Source organism: Chiroxiphia lanceolata, chromosome 15, assembly GCF_009829145.1.
Source record: "Chiroxiphia lanceolata isolate bChiLan1 chromosome 15, bChiLan1.pri, whole genome shotgun sequence".
NCBI lineage: Eukaryota > Metazoa > Chordata > Aves > Passeriformes > Pipridae > Chiroxiphia > Chiroxiphia lanceolata.
Window position 1 is genome coordinate 4,074,579 of NC_045651.1, and position 26,264 is coordinate 4,100,842.

The 26,264-nt window shown below is 41.2% G+C and overlaps 1 protein-coding gene across 1 annotated transcript in view; it reads left to right on the top strand.

The window, feature by feature from the left end:
- The first annotated feature begins 254 nt into the window (after positions 1-254).
- Positions 255-26,264, top strand: part of LCP2 (lymphocyte cytosolic protein 2) — a 29,764-nt gene continuing 3,754 nt past the window's right edge. Inside the window, exons 1-20 of the mRNA XM_032702963.1 lie at positions 255-387; positions 2,618-2,955; positions 5,751-5,813; positions 6,979-7,025; positions 13,159-13,224; positions 13,914-13,939; positions 14,677-14,711; positions 15,780-15,984; positions 16,391-16,491; positions 17,679-17,748; positions 17,949-18,032; positions 18,809-18,834; positions 18,921-18,940; positions 19,047-19,151; positions 20,056-20,086; positions 20,702-20,714; positions 21,490-21,610; positions 24,224-24,273; positions 25,096-25,199; positions 26,063-26,140. Coding sequence (XP_032558854.1) covers positions 2,878-2,955; positions 5,751-5,813; positions 6,979-7,025; positions 13,159-13,224; positions 13,914-13,939; positions 14,677-14,711; positions 15,780-15,984; positions 16,391-16,491; positions 17,679-17,748; positions 17,949-18,032; positions 18,809-18,834; positions 18,921-18,940; positions 19,047-19,151; positions 20,056-20,086; positions 20,702-20,714; positions 21,490-21,610; positions 24,224-24,273; positions 25,096-25,199; positions 26,063-26,140 — 1,323 coding nt within the window. The 5' untranslated portion in view covers positions 255-387; positions 2,618-2,877. The remainder of the gene's footprint in view (positions 388-2,617; positions 2,956-5,750; positions 5,814-6,978; positions 7,026-13,158; positions 13,225-13,913; positions 13,940-14,676; positions 14,712-15,779; positions 15,985-16,390; positions 16,492-17,678; positions 17,749-17,948; positions 18,033-18,808; positions 18,835-18,920; positions 18,941-19,046; positions 19,152-20,055; positions 20,087-20,701; positions 20,715-21,489; positions 21,611-24,223; positions 24,274-25,095; positions 25,200-26,062; positions 26,141-26,264) is intronic.

Genomic DNA, 26,264 nt, shown 5'->3' on the forward strand with positions numbered 1-26,264 from the left:
AACCCTCAGTGGCCCTGTCTGCTGGCTGGGGTTCATTTAGTTGTCCCAGTGCTCAAGTCTACCTGTCTTCCTCCAAACAAATTCCATGGGGTGGCTTCCCAGACATCCTCCCTTACACTCCCACCCAAATCTGACTGAAGATTCTGGCACAAGTGTGGACATTCAGCTGTTTCTCTCTTGATGTCTGTTCTTAGGGACCAGCAGTGTTGAAATTGCCTCTCCAAGCCGAGGGGGAAACAGGAGCATCTGGGAGAACGTGATAATTCTGGAGGTAACAGCAGTGAAGAGAGAAAGAGGAATAACAAACAAGTGGGAAGAGTGAACAGAGGAGCAAATAAAAGAGAAAAGAGCAGTCTGGTTGGGATTGGGGGTCGTCACTCATGCACGGTGAGTTGAACATTTTCCATTGACATCTTCAAACGCACACACAGGCTGGAAGTGCAGTTTAAAGTGGTTACACTGGTCTGGGAGTATCGCTGCAAATTCAAGTGTAGGGGTGTTTCAAGTGGTGTTTCCTCAGCAGGCCTCCATTGGCCACCACATCTGTTGTGTTTGTAACATTGCAAAAGAAGTTGCAGAGAAAGAGAAAGCTGAAGTGCATGTGCAGCTGGGCTTTGCAAGCTGCATGGAATGTGCAGGTGGCTGTAATGTACTCCCGGGGCAGAGACAGGATCCAAGCAAACAATGAGAGGAGATGCATGTGTTAGAACTTCTGTGTTAGCTCTTCCCTAGACTAGGTTGACTTTAGGGGTGACTGATTTTCTCCTTGCTCAGCATCAGAATAAACGATGCTGCAATTCTTCTATAACGTCACCAGAATAAATTTTGGCCAGGCTAATGAGTTTTGTATTAGTACAAATTATACTCCTCCTCGTGGAGGATGACTGAGAGAGAGAGATCAACCCATCTCAGAGTGAGGGATTCTGTTTTCAAGTCTGCCTGTGGGAAAAAAGACTTTTTCATTGCTGGCTGCAGGAACACGTGGCTGAGAGCGGCTTTTGAACTGCTGGGGCAGTCCTGCCTTTCCCCCACCCCCTCCCCAGGTTGCTGTGGGTTTCTTCCCCCACCTGGGGAACTGGGACTTTGTGTTGTTTCTCCTGAAAGTTTTTGATTGCACCATTTGTTGTTTATTCAGATTTTATTAATAAAAAGCTGTTTCTTTTCCTTTTCCACGCTTCCACCCGAAGTTTCTTAGTTTCTGAGTTTTAATCTTGTTAAACTAAGACGATTTGGGATAGAAATCAGATTAAAGGTAATGAAATAATGAAACACTGTATTAGAATGAACAGTTAGAAATTATAGCACAGGCTTCTTCCTGTCCCTGTGCTGTAAGAAACTTGTCTCTCTGTGAAATGCAGAGGATGTGTTGGGATGTCCGAGATGGAGTCGTGTAACCTCCCCCTCACCACTGCTGACAATGCACCAGGAGAGCAACTCCTCCTTTCAAGATTCTTTGACAGGAGTTCATTTAGTCCTGTTTCATCCCCAAACCTGGGGGTGATGATATTGCTGTGATACTGTCAGGACATGCCTCAGGTGATTCACATCACTTCCAATAATAAGAACCCAGAAAACACGGCTGTGTCACGTGGTTGAGAAATGCTGCACTGCTGGGAACAGCTGGGACCAAAAGCTCTCCAGAAAAAGGAGTAAGCTCCTTTATATCAGCCTGTGGATTTGAAAAGGAAAGCTCTTATGCTGAATACCATGAAGACTTGTAGATCTGATCTCAAATATGTGCACTCATATGCAACTCAGTTGCAGATTACAGATCCAGGGTTAGAAGATCCTCAGGGACTGGAAGCAAGGGAGCATCTAATAAGTATTTCTTTGATCATTAGAGAAAGAAGAGAAACTTTCCGGTGTTTTAGGACTATGCACTTGTTGTAACTAATACAGGACACAGATTATCACCTTTTGTGCAGCCTAATGGAGCACTTGTTAGTAGTGATCTGAGCATTCTTACCATCACAAGAAGAAAAGAGAGCATGGATATTCTGTTTTTAAAATCCAGGCCTGTTGTAATTACTCAGTGTAATCTCATCAGAAGGACCTCCAGACAGGAAGGTGCCTGAATTGGCTGTACATGACGGATGAAAGTCTCTCGTGTCCCTCTGATAATTTTATGGTTTTGTAGGTTCTTTTTCAGGCACAGAAATGCTCATAAGAGGTAGCTGAAAAATGAAGCATTGGAACAATGGCAATGTGATAATTTTTCATCTAAACTTGTCCTTTTTTTTTTTGTTTGTTTCCTTGAGTGATTCCTTAATTGAAGGAACTCTGACCATAATTCCACGAGTCCTGAATTCCTCCTGTACAAGTCCGACAATAACCTTTTACTGCAGTACAAATCAAAGAAATGTACTGGACACTTCAGGTAGTGAGGTAAATACTAGAAGTGTCTCTTAAGTGAACATTTTCTTCTTTGGAGGAGTAAACTTGCACAGGGAATGCAGATAACACAGTAATATTTTTATGCTGTACAGAGTCTGTAAATACAAGAACATTTATATATGGAATTCCAAGCACACAGGGTCCATAGCAGCTGACTTATACGTAGCAGGCAGAACATTCTCACCACTTTGCTGTGCTTCCTTGTTTACTTATTTATATTCAGAGAAAGGAAGTGGTGAGGCTGACTGGCTGCAACTTTTCTGAGAAGAGACCATTTTGTGTCAGAGGAAGCAGCATCTCTCTCTCTCTGGAACGTCCTAACAACGGGGCTCTGAAGCAGAAAGGGCAGGTCTTTGGCAGAACCAGCTGGGCAAGGAACCCCTGGACGGGCTGGAAGGGCTCACACAGAGGGAATCCATGGCTGGTTCATGGATAGCACTGCTATGAACACCCTGTGATCACCCAGAGGAGGAAAAGCTCACCATGGATCTGCGGAACGTTCCCTACCGCTCGGACGTGCTGGCCTGGAGCGCGGATGACCTGGCAGAGTATTTTAGGACGGTGAGTTTAACTGGGTTTTGCCTTCGTGTGACCGAGGAGGGAGCTCCTGTGAGGTTGCCCGTGCCAGATTTGGGTCTTTTACAACGGGCACAGCTTGCAGCCCCACTGAAAGCAAAACCGCTGTCAAATAAAAAGCTGAGCCAAACTGGGCAGGGAAATCTATAAATGAAGCTTGAAAGTGCTTTTTTAAATTGGGTATAAGAGAAACTGGTGGCTTTACACTTTGCAGCTACGTTATTGCTCGCTGGTGTAACATTAACAGCTGTGGAAGGCATTAAGGTGTAAAGATTACAAATTTTCTGTGTCACCATCAATGATTTTCAGAAGAGAGCTTTTTTTTTTTTCCCCCAAATTGCTCCATGTCACAAATAAGCCTCAGTGTCTTTGCTAATCACATCCATGGCTGGACTTGTAAAACCTTGGGACACTCTGGGCTTCTTTTTGAGATCACGTGAAGTTTGTTTTTTCAGCAGCTCCTATAACTCTATAAAGAGAGTTTTATTTGGGGGAGTTGAGGCAAGTTTGATACTAGAATGCAAACCTGAAGCAGATCAAACACAGAGAAGTAAAACTGCCAGCTACTTACAAACCCCTAATTTTAGCGGGCAGGGGTTGGTGGCACAGGAAAGTGAAACCAAAAACTGGAGATGGAACAGATGAGATCATTATCAACAGGTAACTTCAGACAAATACAAAAAAACATTACAACTCTGATGCAGTGAGGGGGGTTATATCCCCATTTCCAAGAAATTAAGAAGGGAAGTGGCTTCCTGAAAGAGCTGATCGTGGCTTTCTGAACAGAGATAAACGGGTTAACTGTCAGTTCTACCATAAGTGAACGTGTGTGGTTACATTTATTGTTTAGTATCTGTCTTTTACTGATTGAGATACCCCCCAGGATAGAGATAATCTTGGCATTCCACATTTGGAGAAGTGAATCAGGGCACAGGCTGCTTTAAATCATCTAAGAAATCTGGGTAAGACAACAGTGTCAGCCTAATTCAGCCTAATTCACCTGTCATAAGCGACCAGATCTCCCCTGATAAACTCATATAATTTCCTTCACACATATCACTAAAATTTATCAAAGACCAGGATTCAACTCCAAGAGGGAAAAGCATTTCTTCCTCCTTCTCAAATAAGCTAATTGTGGGATAATATTCAAAGGACAATCACCTTCCAATTTTCTGTCACCTGATGTGATTTACTCATGACACAGGGTACAATTTTCATCAATTCATTGTTGATTTACACCTTCACATGAGCAAAGTTCAGCCAGCACACACACAAGGAGTTTATGTGACAATACTGTGATGTATTAGGGCGTGAATAAAGTCCTCACTGTCTGTCAAATACAAATTCATCATTCTTATCAATAATAACAACATCTATTTCATCATTCTAGGTGTGTTAACTTAAAGCCTGTGTTAAATCAAACCACGCGTTCAAAAGAGGGAAGAACCAACAAACCCCAAACTTTTCAAATAATTTCCAAAGTCTTTAATTTCTTTTCCTTTTTTTTTTTTTTTTTTTTTTTTTTTTTAGAAAAAGCAAAAATGTTCATATCTGGAATATCCCAAAGGTTATTTTTAATAGCTAAACAGTATTTTCCATCAACTAGTTTAAGAATGAGTTTAGGTCTCAGCCCCAAGTGTTGCAGTTGCTCCCCCTGCACAGACAGTGTCATGATAGTGCCTATTGTATGAAAGAAATAGTGCTTATTGTATGAAAGAAATAGTGCTTATTGTATGAAAGAAATAGTGCTTATTGTGTGAAAGAAATTACTCACAGGTTTAAGTCCTCAGCCTGCACAAAATCTTAATCTGTATCCTAAAATATTTAGCAGAGTTGGCTCTTAAAAATATTCTCTCTGCTGTCTAGATGTTTTCAGGATCCATTCTCACACCAAGATTACTCCTTAAACAGAAAAATTGGGATAGAATTATGAAAGGACAACGTTCCCTGTAAGATGTTCTCTGCTTTAGGGGAATTGTCCCAGCAGCACAGGATCATTTGCCTCCATAACTTTCACTAACTAAAGTTTCAGGCTGGACAAGGGCCATTCTTCTTCCTCAAAGCCTCCAAAAATCACTTTGTCTGCCTGCTCTTTGGGTTCCTTCTGCTTTGAACCCGACCAACTTGAAATGGAAAAATGCATTCTAGCCAGACCAAAAATATTAGTTGTGTTCTTATATTGGGCTGTTACTGTTCAAATAAAGAAAAAAAAAATAAATAAAAAACTTAAGACATCTACTGGAAATGTTTAAAGCTACATCATCAATCTGTACATGACCAGCTTCTAAAATGCCCTTATCCTAAATGTTACTGTAAAACAATATTGTGGAAAAGCTTCCCAAATATTATAAGTAATTTCCAGGATTAACAAGTGGGATTTCCATCTGGAATTGGAGGCTTTTCAATCACAGCAGTGAATTCTGTGACTAGGGTCAGGCCTTTAGTATCCCAGGTTTTTCTGTAATTCTTGTTTTCTGCAATTGCTCATCCCTGTCAGTACCAAAATATCCATTTTCTAAATATTTCTTTGGGCCAGGCAACTGTGAGGTGGTTGGTAAATGTGAGGAATTACACCTTTCTAAATGGATGAAAATCCTCAAGTTCACTGAAGAATCTCTGCCATAAAAATCCATGTTTGTGGAACCAAATGAGCCATTTAGACAGGTCATAACATACAAAAGGGTAGCTTGAAGCATCTACTCAAAGCCAGCCATATATTTAAGTGTCTCAATTAATACTTACAATTAGGGGTGCAATAATCATCTTCTTTTCATTGACAGTTAAAGTACAAGGACTGTGAGAAAGTCGTGAGAAAGCACAGCATAAATGGACAAAGGTTTCTGGTAAGTGGAGTTATAAAATTCCTTCCTGTAAAATCCCAATCAAGTGACTGTTTTGTCTCCTCCTTATTTTGCATTGGCAGATACAGAGCACTCATCTCCCAGGTGGCCACTGAGCTGGAAATTCAGGGAGTAAATGCTTTTGCTAAAATCAGCCAGACATCTTTCTTTAAATATGGAAAGCTGGGAACTCAAACATGTTGTTCAATATGCATATTTTTTTAGTATTTTTCAAACTGACAAGTTTTAAAGCCATAACCTTGTCTTGAATTCATCTCTTCCTTTGTAGGAAGTTCTTGTTTTCAACTATTAACTACAGAAGCCCCACATTTGTTAGTTGTCCTCTCACACCAAAGAAGACAAAGCCCTGTTCAGAATGACTGACCTTGCATTGTAATCACTCCTTCAGTCCTCTGGAGATAAAATTAGATTTCTTCTGTAGCAATACACAAAATCAGTGAAGCTTTAAGAGCATCAGAACCAGTAAGCAAAGACCCAGGGGGTTTAAATCAACATTGTTCCACTGTGAATCAATGTGTGATTGGAAACTTATCATTGCCAGTAAAAAAGATGGAAAGAGCCAAACTATCCCCCATGTTCCAAAGAGAATTTGTGCAGCTTTTAATTAACTAAAGAAAACACTGAATCAACTAAATCCAAAGTTTTCACAAGGCCTGAATGTGCCCTGAAGGTGAAGCTGCTCGTGCTGGGAGAAGAGAGGGGGTGACTGTGCAGGAGCATCAGCAAAGCTCTGGAACAGCACAACCAGTCGGGAGTGATCCCAATCCCACTGCTGTGTGATGGTTAAAAGGGGAACAAACACTCCCCCCCTCCCCATCCCAGTTTCTAGAAAGATTTTTCTTAGGCTGCCAAGGCTCCTCTGAAGTCCAAGGAGTTTTCCAGCTGCATGTTTTGGTGTTACAGATCTTAAAACTCCAGCCAGTGGTTCTCTATCTTAAAATTTCCAGTTTTACCCTGAAACTTTGCAATTGTGCACAGTCTTGCCTGATTTCACTGCACAGACATGAAGGGATTCAATATATCTACTTCTGAAATCACTTAAATATTATGTGAATGGTAATTAATGAGTTTTTGTATGCAAACTTCTGTAAGTCTCAGGGTGTTCCGTGGGCAGTTTTGTGATGTGTGCCGTGTGTTTCCTTTCCAGAACATGTCTGAAAACGACATTCAGAAATTTCCCAAACTCCGAGTGCCGTAAGTAAAGCCAAACCACTTCAACATTTAAAATTATTTTAGCTGGTTTGCAGTGAAAACTCACAGGAAATATCAGGGGAACGATTTGCAAGCGATTGGTCAGAGACCTGTTTATTGGAGTGCGCTGAGGGAAAAAGCAGAATATTCCAAAATACCAGGAGTGTTGTCATGACTGCTCGAGCACGATGATACCACACAAAAAGGCTGTCTGGGGGATGTTCAAAAGAACCTGTGCATAAATTCTTTGTCTGAGAGCAACTGCACAAAGGCTGAAGTTTTCTTGCAAGCCTTCCCTTTGAAGTGTGATTTAACTGTTCACTGCTTAACTGTTGACTTGAAGTCAAAGGGGAAAAAAAACAAGTCAGGCACAGTCCACGAGAGTTGAGGAGTTGAAAGGGTTTTCATCATGTGGTTTTGCTTTGGGTAGGTGTTCAAGATAAATCAGTCTGGAACATGTGATTGGGTGTTAAACAGCTTTCCTTGCCTCCATTAGGCCTTGAGGAAGTTCTCGATTCATATGAGTAGCTTTCAGGATTTCGTGGAAGTTACTAAATGAAGAACAGTAATCTCATTAAGCCAATGCTCAGAAACACAGAAATCAGTGGTTTTTTCTGATATTTCATGGTGAAAAAAACGAAGGGGGTTATTTTGCTGTGAGTCCTCTGCTAGATATTTAAGCTGGAGGTCAGAAGGTTCTTGACCATGAGACAGCTGGAGCTCCTCGTGGTCTTCTAAAGAAAGAAGAGGTAAAAAAAAAGGGAATTCAAGCTTTTCCAACATAGCTGTTTTTTGTTGCTCATTTTTAATCAGATAGGCAAGGACTTGAACCTGACAGCCTCAAACATCACAAGTTTCTTACAATCAGATCTATATTTTCACATGATAAATATCCCAATAACAGGGATTGGTGGGGTATGATATGTTAGGAAGGGAGTCCAGATGTTATGAAAAAAAATGCCCTGATGTCTCAAAATTTTTGAACTCACTGTCAATTAAAAGCAACATTTAATAATGTTACTGATACTGAGAGACCAGATTGTGAAAAACTCATTTTACCCTCCTGTAAATCACATTGATTGTAATTCTCTGATATTTTGTCCCTCCTTACCAGTCCTTTGGCAAAATTGCCTTGTGTTCTTATTGTTTGAGCTTACAATTTTGAGAACTTTTGGTGGTTTCCTTTCAAATTCCTGAGTCAAAAGTGGTCAGTGGGTGTTCTAATACCCCCCCCCCCCAGAGATATTGATGCCATAGGTGAAGAGATAAAATTATATCCATCAATGTGGAGTTTCTCCTATCTCCTCATCTGTCCCAATAATGCTTTGAAAATTTGATTTTCCCAGTCCATTTGCCTTGTAAAAGCAAATGAACAGCCTTTTCTAGTGAGTTTTTTTGGGTTTCTCAATGAGAACTTGGAAGAATAAGAGCTTTAAAAGAAGAGTGAAGCTTGGTGCACAACTTGAGGAACTGAATAAATAAGAAAATCATTAAATCTGAATGAAAGCTCTGGAACTAAGGCCCCTGTTCTCAGATTTCTCCACACTTACAAACAAGGGAAAAAAAATCATTAGATTATTGTGAATATACCTGCAAAAAAGGTGGTGTCATGGGGAGTCCTCCATGTAAAGCCACTGTTTAAAGCAAGACTTTAGAGCTGTAACAGGGAAGAGAACTGGTTCCCACAAAAAAAAAAACCCAAACCAAAACAACAACAACCAAACCAACAACAGTGACAACAACAACAACAGTACCACCAAGAAAAAACAAACAAAAACGAAACAATCCAAAAGGGAAAAAAACCCCAAGCCACCAAAACCCAAAACAAAACCCCAGGATGAAATTCATGGGTAGAAGAACCTGCCATTTATTTTACCATTAATTTCATTACTTCAGAACCTCACCCAAACAGAAAGTCCTTGCTGTTGATTTCCACTAGACCATATTCACAGTTTTCTTTTCTGTCATAATACAAACCCCAACTAGGAGGAAGAGTTTTTCTACAAGCTGAAAGAGCATCAGCATATTGTAGTTACAGTGCCTGATATTTAACAGCAGCGCTGAAATCTGAGCACATTCTGTAAAAAAGCCTAATTTAAATGGCAAATGTTACACTCCCAGTACTGGCCAGTGAGGAAATGAATAAAAGGTCCTGGTAGAAGAGGTTGTTCCTGTAACTTCAGCAGGGTTTGACTGAGCTGCTGGGCTGAGAACAGAACCCAGCGCTGCAACTGTGCAAGGTTTGCAAACCACAGCCTCCCTCTGCACAGACCTCCTGAGCTGGGTGTGTGGTTTAAATAGAAAATTATATTTCAGCAAACCTGCTGCTCAGGTCCTGAATAGCACTGTGTCATTATTTGGGGATGATTCTGCGGCTTTTAAGGAGACAAAGGAGCTGAGAGTTGTCATTGCAGAGTATGATCGGTCATTTCCTGAAGCTAATTAAAAAACTCCACTGTCTTCTGTTATTACTAAGAGATTTATTAATTTGGAAATTAATCTCCACCAGCCCTGTTACAGGTGCACATCTTCACAAAAGTTTTGGCTTGTTTTTAAAAACCAAATGAAGCAAAGAAAAAGATTTAAGCACTGTTTTGAAAATTAAAATCCTTAAAATGTTTGGAATTCTCCATTAAAAGGGCTGAACTCTCCATAGAAAACTTTGCTAGGAAAATCAGTATTTTAATACCATTCAGTTAAAATACACACCTGCAGCCTCACAAACAACACACATTGTCCTGAAAGAGTGAGAGGGACACTGGTTAAACTGGGAAGGGATGTGGCATATTCTACACAGAGCAGGCATGGAATATCTGCCCTAAACTTTAAATGAAACTCAGAAACACATGAGGGTGTTACTAACATTTTGATAATAAATCTAATGAAACAAGAAGCCAACATACAGCTTAAGAGACATATAAAGTTTTCCTGTTGCTCATTAGCACTGTTGGCAGTCACAGAGGGTCATAAAGGTTTCAACTTGTGGATAACAAATGAGAGTCTTGAAAAATATTCTAAAGCTCATTCAGAATTCAACAGAATGTGCCTTACTTAATGTGGTCAGAATTAATGAAGAAGAAAAAGCAAAGATCTCATTAAAAATTTAAAATAATTGTGGTGGTGGGTTGATACATGATATAAACACTGAAGTTGGTCTTTGCCACTCCTATCGTTCCCTGTCTTAGAGGAAAGATTTCCAGGTTTTCAGGAGGTCAAGGCAGGCTGTTGATCCCTTTGACTGTTCTGTGTCAAGCTGCTGCCCAACCTGAGATTTGGAATTTTCAGCCTTGCTCAGAAAGCCATAGGCCATAACACCCAAACTGTATCCTATAGCACTCAAAACTGCATCCCATAGTACTCAAAATTATATCCCACAGCTCTCCTGAAAATTTCCAGTAGCAGGAAGAGCATCATTGCACTCCTGGCATGTGCCAGCTCAGCTCTGAGTGGGACACATTCAGAGCCTACAAACATTGCACAGTCTGAAAGTTGTTCTACTTCCAGAAGAGTCAAAGTGCAAACCAAAAAAATTAAGGAATCTGAGCAGCCTTTCTCTTTCTGAAGGGGCAGAGGGGAATCTGTGTGCACACATTCTCTCAGCTGGGATGCCAAAGGTTGTTGCAAGGTTTAGAGAACATGACTGATAATCAGTTTTAAAGCCAATATAACACATTGCATCTGCCCAACAGACTCTTCTCAAAAGCCAAAATAACAACTTTTATCACCAACTAAGCTCTTGACAGGGCTCAGTATGTAACTATGCAACTTCCTGGCCCTGAGGACTTTGTATTCCATCTCTCCTACCCATCTTAATTCCTTTATCCCAACACACGTAGAGTGGACCCTACTCCTGACACCAGGATCTGCAGCTAAGTGCACAAAAGCCATTTCTGGAGGGCAGCTTTGGGGGCTGGCTGTGTGGGTTTCTTTAAGCTTCAACTTCCTGCCAGTTTTAAGTTTAGCAACTGGTGGAGGAGGCAGAAAGAGAAAGAGAAGTCTGAGTAACATTTTCTGCAAGTGCTGTTGCCTTATCCTCTCCCATCATCCACTCCCACAGCTCGGAGAGCTCTGTGGTTTTGGTACTTCCTTCCCCCCATGGCGACACACTCAGTGCCCCAACCTCCTGTAATAGTGTTGCTTGTGAAGTGTCACCCTCCTAAAATCCTCCTCCTTCTAATAACCCCTCTGAGCCACTGCTTTGGAGCATTTCAAATAAACTCGAAGTTGTATTTTAAGTAGCAAATGATTCATTTGTTTTTTAAAACGAGCGAGTTTTTCCTGTCGCCTTTTCCTCAAAAACCAGTTGGTAAAAGCCCCTACAGCAGGCAGTCCAGGTTTAGTCCAGAAAGCTTCCAAAGACTCAGCTCTTATTCACATCCAGGGAAGTCTGAACTAAAAGAATTATTATCTCTAAAAGCATTGATCTTCATTTTATTTCTCCAGCTAAAAAACCCCTAAATATAATGAAAGATCCTTCCTCTACCTCTTCTACAAGACAGAATAAGCCACACACAAGTTCCAGAATCCCCTTCTTGACCAAAGCACTGGTTCACACAGAACACTGCTCAGCCCAGAATGTTCCTGGTGGCTCACACAGAATTTATTATTCACACAGCAACTTCCTCATCCCCTGCAGCAGAAGGAAATTCCTGGTGCAGAGCAGAGCTGGTTCCAAAGAAGAGCAAGAGGAGCCCTGTGTCTATAACCTGGCATTTTTCTTGCTCTATACAATTTGCTTGGGTAGCAATGTCAGATTTAGACAGTTGTAATCCTTCTGAAATTATTAACACTTGTGTGTATTTCAAAAGGGGCAAGTAGGACAAATATTGGTTTCAAATCAGAAGATTACAAAGCACTGCCTTAAAAAAACAACCCCAAACTACATTATTCCTCTGTATTTTCATACTTGGATCCTTCAGTACATATCCTCAACTTCTCATCCCCATCTGCCTCCTTTTCAGACCTGAAATGGTCTTGGGTTTATTGGCTTGTTTTTAACCTTACATTACTTGAAAGCTTGTCTGCCTCCTGTCCCAGCCCAGAAGAGCAGTTACACATGAAAGATGCACAAATTAGGTCATTTGGAAAAAAAACTAGGGGGACTGTTATTGCTGAGTAGCAGAAAAAGTCAGAAAAGGAGAAGAAAAACAAAATAGAGGGGAAACTGCCTGGCCACAAACAAATCTTTTACAATATTGATATCAAGTTTGATTGACCCAATCTGAGACGTTGGGAAAGAATTCTACATTAAGAAGGAAGTTAGGATTTTACAGAATTCAGAATCTGAGGCAAACAGACATGTTAAGTTCCTGATTTTTTTTTCATACTGCTTTTATTTCCACAATTACTGTCTCTGACAGATCTAACCAACATTTTTAACCAGTTGTACATAAACAACCTGCTTTGGCTGTCACAGGAGTTTCTTGGTCAGACATTCCTCAAACAAAGAAATAAGGAGAACTGAGAATCAGAGCGTGGCTCATCAGAAGCTTTCTTAGAAGAAGAGTAATCATAGAGGAAAACTTCTTTACTGTCCTCTCAGTGGAGATAATCCTGTGAATCTCAGTAATGACTGTCCTGTACCCTCAGAGACTCTCTCAGGGACTCATTTAATATCAGAATTCCCAATCCTAGATATCTGGGCTGGCTGGGGGTGCCCTGGAGGGATCCTGGATTAAGGATAACTTGGTTGCAGAGGAAGAAACACAAAAAGACTGGAGAGGACACAGGGTATATTTAATCCCTATTTTTGAAAACCTAAGCTCTGTTTCCTGAAGCATTACTTGATTTTTCCACCCAAAATCCAACAGATGCCGTGGCCATTATTTCAAGCCGTGTTCTAATGTCTGTAACACCCAGAGATTCTGAGGCTTCCTGGCTTTAAGGTTAATTTTTAAACATGGCACAGCAACATGGGCTTTTATCTGGGTAAAAAAAGCCTTGTTTTCAATTGGATGTGCTGTGGTGCAACTTTGCAATAAGACGGTAAAGTCGGCGTTCTTACCACATAATAAACAATTCAGTTTTAATTTAGTAAATACTGAGGGAAAGCAGCTGAGAAAATGACTCGGCTGCTTTGACAAGTGACAGGTTTCGAGGAGTTTTTTTAAACTGTTTTTGTGTTTCTTTTACACAGAATCGTAAGTAAATTAAGTCAAGAAATAAACAAAAATGAAGGGAGGCTCTCTTTCCTTCCAAAATGGTAAGTAAAACAATTCGGTTTTCTTTTTCAAAGCTTTCAGATAGATCTTTTATTATATAAAATAAAGCTCTGTTTAGATAATATCAGCTGTGAAGAAAAGCAAAACCTGAGCCCATGAACACCTCAGGTGCTTCTGCCCTGTCCAGAACAAGTAACATGCACATTTCACACAATTTTCCACCCCAAACACATTAATCCTTAGGAAGCCTACAAAGTCCAGGCACATATTATTGCACTAATAAATCATCATTAATGCATTTCACAGACTACACATCATTACAATTTTTAATTCTTAATGACTTGCCACTGAATAGAATATTCCTGCAATAGAAAAGGAGCAAAAATTGCAAGAGCATTGCATCAGAAAAGAACAATTTATGTTCCTACACGATGAAAACCCAGGTCCAGTCTACATAACATAGTTTTGCATCATCTTATCACATGATTTACTGAGTCTCTTTGCTTCAAAGCACTTGACCTCTGACTTGAATTCTTTTCCAGACAGTTTAGTTACATTAGATTCCTGTATGTGCAATATGAAATAATGTGGTTTTGGCATTTTGAGCAGAGTTAAACTCATCTAGATAAGCTTCTTTCTACTGTTATAGCTAAATATTATAGCAATAAAAGTATCAAATATTCGAGAATTGCAAATAGAAGGAATTTATTTTTTTGTGTCTTTGTTGTAGGGCCCAAAGAAGTCCTGAAAACCCAGGTAAGTGTGTACTGGCAGAGAGCCTCTGACAACTAAAAGTGTTAAAAAATTTTAAACAAGAAGTTTTTAAAATATTAAGTTAATACTTTCAGGGCAGAGTCCACTGAGAGGAGTGGGGGTGGGAGCCAAAAATCCAAAACAACAAATAGAAATATGAGAGCATAAAGGAGTTTAAGAGAAGATTAAGGAGTAGATACAGGAGAACAAGCAAGAAAAAGTGCTTTTAAGAAGAAAAGGTGGTGAAGGAAGGCAAGAACAGAGACATTTACAGGAGAATGCCCAAACTGTCTTTCTTTGAGCCAATGCTCAGTATCAGTGTTTATATATTTCTGTTCCAACACCTCTACCCCTGCCCTCGCTCCCAGCAGGACACACTATTAGAGAGGGAGACTGAAATTAAAAAGCCTTTTGCTCTGAGAGCTAAAATACTCTTAAACAAAGGGATAAGAAGCCTGGGCTCATTCTGAAGGCATTCTGCTTCAAATTGTGTTTAAAACTGGAAATGCAGGACAAACTCAAATCATCTCCCCCGAGGGGGACTTTGCTCTTGTTTTTCAATCAGAGCATCACTCCTGACACCCTCCGTGGCTGCTGGGCTGCCTTTGAAACACCAGCTTGTTCCTGTGACCTCCTACTGAGGTTCAGAGCTCACCTGGGGTTCATTGTGTCCTTTTTTTCGTCGAGTTATTCCATCTTTCTGCACACTAAGAAGTCTGTGGCTCTGCTTCTTTCCTCAGGGTACGCTCAGGATGACGGGGGCTGGTCTTCATTTGTGAGTATTGGCACTGACAAACCCCCCCCCCCCGGTTCAATGCCTTGTCTGCTCAGCTCCCACAGACCCCCACCTGAATTTTATTCACCTCTTTCAAGCTCTTAAAAGAGGTGGCCAGTAAATGAAGTGTTGCTGTGTTTTTCAGTGGCAAATCCGTGCCATTTTATTCTTTAGAGTTGATTTGCTGATGAATAATTTGTTTTAATCCAAGCAGACTGCAAAAGTTCCTTTTGCCTTTTGGCATTTTAGCCAACATCATTACACCTCAGCTGCTGATGCACAGGCTGGGTTCATGAAGATCTCTAAAGTTAACCAGGGCTAATTTTTTTTAAAAAATGGAGAGACATTTAAAAAAAAAAACCCAAACCACTTGTTACTCAGTTCACAGGAGATTCACTGCTATTTTAGGAGCATGGAAGATAAAAATATTCTCCTACAGAGCACTTGGGCTCTGTGCCAATACAGAGGGCTCTGGAAATTTGCAGCCAAGACACCAATGGAGTGGTTTTTTGTGGTGGGCACAGATATGTGCACTGACCACACTGGCACAGTGACCTCACGAGCTCCTGCAAGTCCCACCGAGCTGGTTTGGGTCTGGCCAGTGGAGGACACCAAGACCCAAATCAAAGACCTCATTTTTCCTGAAGCATTTTTAAAAGTTGGCTTGCAGGCTGTAGGATACATGTTAGTGAGCAAGAATAGACATCAACAGGCATCAGCTGCTGCTCCAGTGTGGTTTTGGGAACACTGGATCGTTTGCTGGTGCCTTGTCCCCAAACAAAGCCACTGTGCATTTGGGTGAGCTCTCTCTCACCTTATCCTGACCCTCCACTGCGTTGCTATAAAATGGTACTTGTGTCCTTTCTGAAGCTGTTCAGTGCTCCCTCCATTAACATCAGTGTTGCCTCCTTTCCCCATTTTCTTTAAATGGAATTTTCCCCCTCAAACTCGTTGTAAAACCTTGAGATCCTCCAGAGGGAAAAATACCACGGGGAAAGGCCACAAGGAAACTACCCTGGAGCGTTCAGTGCTCTGTTCCAGCACCCACTTTTTATGCTCATTTGCCAGGAGGATGAGGATGATGATGACTATGAAAGCCCTGATGAAGACCAGGAGAAGGAAGACGAGGCTGACTATGAATCCCCAACAGAAGAACCTGGGGAAGCAGAACATGACAGTGATGGCTACGAGCCCCCTCCATCCAACAATGATGAAGCCCATCACAATGTCATATTTCCTGCCAAGTCACTTCCAAGCAACACTGATTATATAGGTAATTACTGAAAATGAAGCGCTGTCAATGATTTGTAAATTCTGTTTTCACGCGTTACCAGCCACGTTTTGGGTGGTTGGTCGTGGGATGGAGAAGGTTCTGTGGGAGGTGCAAACCTACCTTTCAGACTGGCTGGTGTTTCACACAGTCACTGAACTGCAGGGCATGGCAATAAATACTGTGGCCAGCAGGCTGGCAGAGGAGTCAGCAGCACAGGGACAGAAGGGCTGTAACGGCCAACACTGACCTGATCATAAAACAGCTGCCAATGACATCCTACAGCAATGTCTTTAGGATCTATTAAGCATCCAGGTTCTTGCAAGGGCTCTTTGCCCTAAAGATCTAATGAGTATTAAATGACCAAACTCTGTGTAGGTGTTTAGTTTGGGATTTTTGTTTTCTTTAGACAGACCTTCAACAACCAGATCATCACATCAGCCTCCAGTGCCACCCCAGAGACCTGGCCCATCCCCAGGACCACCCCCATTTGGGGCAAGAGGTGCTTCTGTATGTTCCTTTCCTAATGTTTTACCTATTTCCCGTGCCAGTAACTTTTTAAAAGTCCAAGTGTAATGCCATTTTTAACCAGCTGCTGTACGTAGAGGGAGAATTTCAGCCATCAAAACAGATTTGAACTCTGTTCCAGGGTGACTGTTTTTCCAAGCAATTAAATTTCATGGGACAAATATATTAAATTACTTGGGTGTTTCCTACACTGGAAATTTATATCTACTTGTGAATGTCTCTAACATATAAATTATATATTTGTAAGAGATGCCTCTCTGTTTCTTTAGTGATATTTGTAAAATAAAAAAAAGTTAATTCTTTCCAAGCTATTCATCCAGCAGTTGTCCAATTGAATTAAAACCACATAGAAGTGTGAGAGACTGTATAGTGAGAACCTTGATGACCCAGATTTGACTCCTTTTATTTTTTTTGCTGCTGTGAATCCTTCAAAACTGAAAACTCTTGTGCTGTTGACAGCTGGTACTATAATAAGTTCAATGTTTGCCAGGACAGATGTACATTAGACCTACCATGTACACAAGGTAATTCTGGGGTGTGATAGAAGGATTTTTGGTCTGACCCAGTGACATAGTTCATATGTAGAAAACACAGAGGACTACTGGGTGTCCTGAGCTCTCAAAAGTGTCCTAAATTGAGGCTGAGGATGAGCTTTTGAAGGCAGGTGTCTGGAGAAATCCAGGTTTGGCTGCTGACAACAAAATGCTGTTTGACCCCAGCTCTCCCAGGAGCAGAGAACAGCCCGTTCTCCCCCTGCCTCAGTCACCAGTGAGTGACTTATTACACATTTCTCCTCTTCAAATGTACATCCACTCATTTCAACACATTTACAAACCCAACAACTGCTGCACTGGAGGGGCAAACCCACAGCAGTGCTGTTGAAGCTCCTATTTCTTTCCTTTGGCAATAAACACGATCCTCCCCCAAAATAGAGCCCACTGGAGTATCCCTTGTGAGGCAAAACAGGTGGAGGCAATTCTGCATCCAACGAGAAGCCAAGCACATGGGGCATTCCTCAGGAGAGCCCCTGGCTCCTGTCCTTCCCCCAGGGAGCTGGGATCTGCTGTGCTGCACAGACACAGGCAGATGTGTGTGCTGGGGTTAACACACTGAAACTAAACCAGAGAGGTGAGGGCACATTTTAACCACGTGTGAAATATCTGTTTCAGCTGCCAGCTTTCCCTCCTCCACCAAGCAACAATGACCTGGGGAGAGACAGGAATATGAAGCCTTTGAAATGTAAGTAGGGCTGGGGCTGTCCTTGTAAAGCTTTTCCTGTGGAGCTCTTGGCTCCTGCCTCCATCTCCTCACTTCCACTCTCTTCTACTCTCACACAGAAGTCTCTCTTGTTATTCTAAGTCACCCCAGTTCACGGCTGCACAAAATAAAGGTATATTAACCTATCCCAGCCCATTGTCTCACACAGCTGTTGTGTTTAGCCCCAGCTCCTTCTATAGACAGAAGCACAAAGCCCCCCCTGGACCGCCTTGCTCCCCCCTTTGAAAGAGAGAGCCCAGCAGCAGGTCAGTATTTGCTTTATTAATATAAATGTGATTGTTTTAATTACTGAAAATTATCCCTTCGAATATAATTGATGCAAAAGATCAAGGCTCAGCCAGATGTACTCTAATCCAGTCCCAGGCAAGGTAATCTGTGAATAAATGTTGTGAGCAGGACTTGTAAAGTGAGGGAGAAATTGTATTTAGAAAACAGCAACCCAAGGTCAGAGAGGTGAACAGAAAGACTTGATGAGATCCCTGTGCAATAAAGGTTTGGGGTGACACTTAAGTGAATGAACAAGGAGATATTTAGTAGGTTAAAGGAGAAATAGAGAGCTAACTCTGCACATACTACTGTATGTAATGTTACAACTTAAACAGACTTAAAAGAATGCTGAGAACTAGTAAGACATAGAAGAAAAATTACATTTGTTTCAGACTTGAAAACCACATTACACAAAGAATCTGAAGATATGACTCTATGATTTTTATTTATTATCTGAACTCTTTCATCTGTTTTATAATGGCAGAAAAGTATCCAGTAATTCAAAGCTGAACCCTAGAAAATATGATTGTAAAACATGCCACCTTGAAAATGGTTAAATTTGCCTTTAAAAAGAGGTATTGCAATTTTACCATCACTCACAAAGCCAGAATATTTTTCTGCTTTACATCTCAGGGGGCTGAGGGCTTCAACTTGCAAAATTAACTTCCAATTATGTTCAAAACTCACCACTTTCGTAGAAAGCTTGATTAATTAACTTTCATTTTTTCTAAGTGTAAGCTTTTACTATTTTCAGGGAAGAAGCCAAGCATTCCTGAAAAGGTAAGATTTTTTGTGTGTGTGTGTGCTTATTGATGTTTTTTGCCTGTTTTGACACACACATTCAACTTCTCCTTGTTGTTTTCCAGCCCCTGGTTTCACAGCTAAGGTAAGAGTTTTCCCTCTGGAAATGGTCCTCTCAGTGCCAGTATTCCCCAGTTATTTCTCAATAAGCAGCTTTTTGCCTTTATTTCATCACCTTGCTCCTGCTTTAGGTCCCTGGGGGAGCAGTTGGCAATGATGCCCAAACCTCCTGTGCCACCAAGTGACAGATATGAAAGAGGGAACCCCCCTCCCTTAAGGAAGCAAAGCCCTGGAAAGTAAGTGCTCATTTCACTGAAATTTAATGAAGGATAAATTAAATTCAACAAAAATCTAGACAAGCAACACAAGGTGGTACAATTTACAGGTGCTGCCTGACAGCAGGGGCTGTGGATATCAAGGATTTTAACTGATGGATGTTTTAAACTACAGGGAAGTGTGAATGCAGGAAAACCTCTCTCTCCTGTCCTGACTGAAACAGCCCCAGCACACAGGGCAGGACTCACTGCCAAGCTGGGCAAAGAAATCCATGATCCATGTTTTTTCCACCAGCTCAGGTTCTTGCTCCAGGGAATGTTATTTCACGAGTTCTATTGCTGGGTTTTTTTAAGTGTTAGAAAAAAGAAATCTTTACTTAGCCTGCAAACCTTTACTTAGCCAGTCACATTCTCCAGCAGAACTAGATCATTCTCCAGCATTTTCTAGATAAACTGGGGGCTGGACACTGGGACTGAGCTTAAAACAAGTTAAGAAAGTAATTGAGATCTGCTAATCAGCCAGGATAATCTATCAGAGAAACCAAGATAAAAACGAGATCATTCATCAGAGAAACAAAGCCTGGAAGTCTTATGCTGAGCTCCAGCAATGTTGCCAGGTATTAGATGTGAGTTCAAGACTTGAAGAGTAATGTTTCATCATTGCAAAAACTCGTTTTAAGCTCTAATCTCATAATCAATGCATCAGTTTTCCTTGTTGATAGACTCAAGCTGGGCTAAGGACAAGCATAACACCTTAGATTAGAGTTGAAATTAGAATTTTAGGTATTTTTATGAGGAAAAAAAAAAGGTTTGGCCTTCGTTGGGCCTTTCAAACTTACTATAAATTCATATTCTAGTTGAAAATGATGCGCATGAATGAACAGGTAGTGTTCCACCTGTGACGAGTGTTTTGTTTTCATTTCAGGCAGAGTTGGCCACCACACAAAAAAAATGAAGTAAGTGTAGCCCCAAAGCATATATTTAAAATATATGGACTCCAATAAAATTAAGTGCCTGTATTAACTAATAATTCTGGACAAGGTAAACTTGTTTCTTTTATCAGTTGTAAAGAACACTCCTGGATCTTTCACAGCACACGGGGTGTTTTTAAGCAGTTCTTCTGTGTCAAGCTCATATTCCCTGAGTACTTTATCTTAGATAAGGGGAGAATAAAACCAGATTATTTTTTTTACATATATATAACATGGGAGAAGTGATTTTGCTTACACTAAATCTGGGACTTTGGGGGATTTTGTTCATCTTGAGGTGACCTGAAAGTTTCACTCTCAGATAACTCTTGAGGGCCTGCACTTGGAGGAATGAGGAAAGTTTGTATCTGCTGAGAGTTTCTGAGGGCTTTGGGTCAAGAGCCACTATGGGACATCCACCACATTGCTTATTTGTAAACAATTAATTAATTAATGCAAGACCTTTAACAATTACTTGGTGTTGCAAGTATTACAGCCCTTGTATAACCAAAATCCACCCACATCCAGGTTTTGTTTTGTAAAATACTCCTAAGAACTCTGCTGTAATATGTTGCTAATGTTTATTTTCTTTTGGCTCCCCAGGAAGAAGAAGACAGTAAGTATTTCTACAGTGATTTTTTCAAGCTTAAGGTTTTTCTTTGCCTTAGTTCTGTTTAAAAAAACCCAACTTATCTCAGAGTTGTTTCTTTAGAGCCATTTCAAAAGTCAGGTTGTGCCTGGTGCCACTCTCTGTGTAATGTTATTCACTTCGATGGGCAGAAGCAGAACTTCTTACATGTAACAACAGTATTTGTAATGCTAAATTCTAGAGTTAAGTTTGCAAAGTGACTCCACAAGAGAAGCAGAGGGTTTGACCAGGTCTCTGTGAATTATCACAGCCTCTGAGCCTCCATAAGAAATCTGAGCTGTGCAGAGCTCAGTTACCTGTTCCCTCTTACTGGAAGTTCAGGTCTGAGGCCACTGCAGAAGGAAAATGTTTTATTTCATGCCGGGAGAAACCTCACAAAGGAATGGGGTTCAAAAGGTGACTCAAACCTGCTCTTTAGAAGCAGTGCAACAGAGAACACCTGGTCATGCACCACCTTCAGCTCTGCTGCAGGGAAAGCACCTGAATTGTGGTTTATCCAAAGCAGAAGTTAGGGAATGTCAGTGTTGCTCAAACCCGTGCCAGTTTATTTTTCATTTTAATACTCATTTTTAAGCTCAGCTGACCATCTGAATTTACAACCTGTGACTAATATATCCCAGGCTGTTTACAGGCTGTTTACTCCGGGATGTTTATCCAATTAAGCAGCAGTTATGGGACAGAATTTCTTCCTTTAAGAATGTCCCCCATAAGATTTCAGTTGCCTTCTCTCCCTTCTCCACAGCTGCACCCCAGAGAGCAGTGCCCCAGCTGTGCCTGCCCCCCTACAGCTCCAGCTCCCTCCCAGCCAAACCTCTCAAACCTCCACCCAAGCCAGGATCCAACAGCCTGCCTGGGGCAGAAAGGTTCGTTTCACACTTGTTTTTTTTTTTATTTCTCTTGGATCTCAATCCCTTGGCAATCCAGCAAATAACAGAGTGTGTGGAGCTACAGGGATCTCAGACACCCGAGGCAACCATGGGGTGTAGTTCCTTACTTAGATTGTATCCAGTAAAACAGCCCAAAATCGCACTGAAATACCCCAAAATAGACCCAAATCCACACAGAATCACCCCTGAAATGTCCCAGAAGATCCCAAAATATTCCAAAGTTCCTCAAATCCATCAAAATCCCACGAAAATCAACCAAAATCCACACACATACCACCAAAATCCATCGAATTCACCCAGAATCCTCATAAAATCATCCTCAAAATACCTCCGAATTCCCCAAAATTCAGTCAAGATCCTAGTAAAATAGCCCAAAATCGCACTAAAGTTCCCCAAAATAGACCCAAATCCACACAGGATCACCCCCAAAATGTCCCACAATATCCCAAAATATTCCTAAATTCCTCAAATCCATCGAAATCATCGAAAATCCACACAAATACCACCAAATTCCATTGAAATTCACCCCAAATCCACACAAAATTGCCCCCAGAATATCTCCAAATTCCCCAAAATTCCATCAAAATCGCAGTAACGTAGCTCCAAAATTAAAGTACTCCAAACTAGACCCAAATCCACACAGAATCACCCCCAAAATATCCCACAATATTCCTAAATTCCTCAAATCCATCAAAATCAATGGCAATCCACACATATACCACCAAGATCCATCAAAAGTCACCCAAAATCCACAAACATACCACCAAAATTCATCGAATTCACCCCAAATCCACACAAAACCATCCCCAAAATATCTCCAAATTCCTCTCAGTTTTATGTCAGGGAAATATTTTGGTTCTTGAGACATCTCTCCCTTATGGATCTGAAGGATCCATAGGAATGAAAAGCCCTTTGGGAAGGGCTTTCTACAAAAATATGCTCCACAGTTTTCTCCAAAACTATGCAGGACATAGGTCAAAGAGGTTCCTGCCCACTCCAGGAGCCCAAGTGCTAAAGCTGTGACCACTAATTCATTTCAAAACTAAAAAACCCACAACCTCAGTCGTCTGGAATTGAATCAGAATTTCACCACCCCTTCCTTTACTAAGTCTTACCCTGATGGTTGGTAATCCCTGTTTAAAATTGTGAGCCTGGCTTCAAATTTTTTTCCTATTTTCAGCTTACAAATATTTGATTGCTCTGTCTTCATTTGCTAGATGGAGGAGCTCTTAATTAAATTTTCATTCCTGATAATCTGAATTCTGGGAATCTTAGGCTTTGCCGAGTGAGACTGGGCTCCTTGAGTCCATGTCTGAGGCACATTTTCTAATCTCTCTGTTTTTTTAGTGGCTCTTTGATGAATTCCTCCAATTTGCCATCACTCTCTGGAACTGCTGACACCCCAGCAGAGCAAATACTGCAGTAGCAATAGCCAGGTCATATGCAAATGGAACTGTTGCTTATGATGAACACTTCTGGTTATATTCAAACAAGGTGCCAAGCATTGCTGCAGTGGAGGCCCCCATCTGACAGATTCTCTCCCATTAATCAGGCCACGATGGGGAGTTTTTGTTCTCCAAACATAATTAGCATTTTGTCTCAGAGCCTTTTCAGCAGCCCATTTAAGCAGAAGAGAAGCATGAACTGTAAAGGACAAAGAGTGCAGGCCATTTGTCCCCAGCTAGGTGAAGAAACAAAAATAATAACAAAGGTTGAAGATTGAGACTCCATTTTGAGAAGTTTTGGGTGTGGGCAGAGGTTGGTAGGAACCTGTGGATGTCACCTGGTTCAAACCCCAACCCAGGCAAGGTCACCTTGACCAGGGTGCCACGTCCAGATGGTATTTGAGTGCTTCCAAGACCAGAGACTCCTCAGCATTCTTGGCAATCTGCTCCAGTGCTTGGCTGCCCTCACAGTGAAGAGTTTCCCATCCAGAGGGAACCTCTGGAGTTTCAGTTTGTGCCCAGGGCCTCTGTCTCATCACTGGGCACCACTGACCAGAGCCTGGCTCTCCTTTCAGATATTTATGAGCTTTAATAAGGGGATCCCTCCCAACCTTCTCTTTTCCAGGCTGAACAGCCCCAGCTCCCTCAGCCTTTCCTCACGTGTGGGATGCTCCAGTCCTTTTTGTTGCTGGCCCTTACCAGCCTGCAACATTAATGAGAAATGGCATTTTCATCAACAATGTTGATGAATAGTTTTAGAGAAGCCACAAAAAAAATATGACTCTGTGACCCTGGCTATCTCTCAAGGTGTTCCCTGTGCTTCCTGCTTTTGGGGAATAAAGGAGTCATTCCCTGAGAAAACTCAACCAGCTGGAGTACTTTTCTGCATTGATCCTGCTCCAAAAGTCTTGGTGGCCATTACTGATTCCCTCTACCTTATTCCCAGATCTGAGCTCCAGGTAAACTTCAAGGTGGATCCACTTACCCAGAGAAGATTAAAAAACCAAAGTGAGGAAGGAGAAAACTTTCCTCATCCTGCACGGGTCATTCTGTAAAACAGGCACAAAGTCCCAGTCAGATGTTCAGAGCACAGAAATGTTGCACAGAAATGTATTTATACTGACTACTTTTGTTTTTTGAACAGTGCTAGAAACCTGTCTTCAACTGGCTCACTACCACCTCGCTTACATCTAGGTCTGTATCCTGCATTCCTTCCTTTTTTTTTTTTTTTTTTTGGTAAGAACATGACTGAAAGTTTGAAAAGTGGTTTCAGTGGTTTCAGTGCAGTTAATATATAATATTTTTTTTCTGTGATTGTTTCTGGTTGGGCTGTGAACAGAAAACTATCAAGTTCCTGAAAGGTATCTTGTGTAACTTTCTTGGTCTTTTGGGGTTTTTTTCCCCACAAAACTTGGGCTCCCTGCCTGGTTAAACCAGTGTCACAATTTGATGCAACCACCTTTTTCAGTCCAGCAAACAGTACTGAGAGCTGAGGTGTGCTAATGCTCTCAGAAAAGGGAGAAAACACTTCCCATGTGAAAACACTGCTTATTTATCTTGTAACAGCAAGTAAAAAACAAAGAAAACTTAGAAATCGATTGTTTTGCAGGTAATTTTTCACTTATGGTAACAGTTGCCAATGTCCTACAGTGACAGTTTTCACTTTCTAATTGCTAAGAAGACAAAGATTGCAGAGAGAAAATGTTGCTTCTAAAGAAACCAAGATGCTCTCAGCTGAGTAACTGTGGTCCAGAAACTAAAAAGGTGTCACCTCTATTTCAAGTTCATCTGGTCTTATGGAAATGCAAGAGTTCCTGGGGTGAAGTTAGGCAGAGGACGTGGTGCTGATAGAGAAGCCTGAATCTGATTTCAAATCAGATCCCAAACATCTCAGCACCAGGGTGATGGGAACAAACACTTCATGCCCTGTAAAACCAAGATCCTGCACAGATGAAATTATTCTCCTGGCTTGAACATTTTTTGGTTTTTTTTTTCCCTATTTTTCTATCTTTGAAGGCAACAACAGCAGATCCCCCTCGAGAGGCCCAGCTGATGTGAGACCTCCACTGCCAATCCCCGGCAGACAGACTGTCCACCAAACAAACCCCGAGGAAGATGAGGTACAAAACATCACAAATGCTGTTAAACACAGCAAATTCTCTCGTTTCGAGAGGGAACATCTTTCAGAGTTTTTTTTTTTTTTTGCAATAGTCGTTCTCAGGTCGCCAATAAGTGCTTTCAGTTTTCTTTTCTGGGTCAAATTTCAACGCCTTGTTTTGTCTTCACCGAGAAAAACAACAACAGCACAACCCTGACAGAACAAAATAAGAAAAGCACTTGTTTGCTGGATTACTTGTTTGGCACAATTGCCTTCAACTAATATTACATATTCAACTGATATTACATAACCGAATATGCAATATGTATTCCACAAAAGTTTGATGAGTAAAGAACTCAGCTTTGTAAGTGCATTTTTTGTTTCACATTTCTTTAAATAGAACATGTTGAGAACAAACTCCTGGTGATAACACAGCTGGGCAACCATAGATGCCCATTCATGGGATTTACAGCATTACTGTCTCAGATGATAGTTAAACAATGAAAAAATATTAATTTAAAAACAAACAAACAAACAAACAAAGGCAAAGGATGCCAGCGTCCAGGTGGACAAAAGAGAAAATGCCCTTTAAAATATTGTACTGAACATATTTGTTTATTTGGCTTAATTGCAAGTGTATTACAGCCAGGTCTGCAATATTTTCAAATTTATCAAAGTGAGCCAATAATTTAAAATCCCTCAGTGCCGCTTCACCAGACTGTAACAAATACCCTGAAACTCGAACCTGCGGAGATTCTGCACATAACCCCAAATATCCCTCACACTGAGGTTTCTCTCTGCTTCCCTTGTGTGTTGCTCGAATTACAGACTCAGTCACTGACAGCTGAGTTTCTCCTCTCTCCTCTCCCCCAAACCATCCCTCAGGGCTCCCTGAACAACGAGTGGTACGTGGCCTTTGTGAGCCGGCCCGAGGCAGAGGCAGCTCTTCGGAAAATCAACAAGGTACTCTGGGAATGGCAGCTGTGGGAAATTATCCCTCTCCTCAAATTTAAAAAAGGCAACCTGAACTTTGGGAACAAAGAAGCAAGGAAGAATTTATTCAACGTGTTGGGTTTTTCTCTCACCG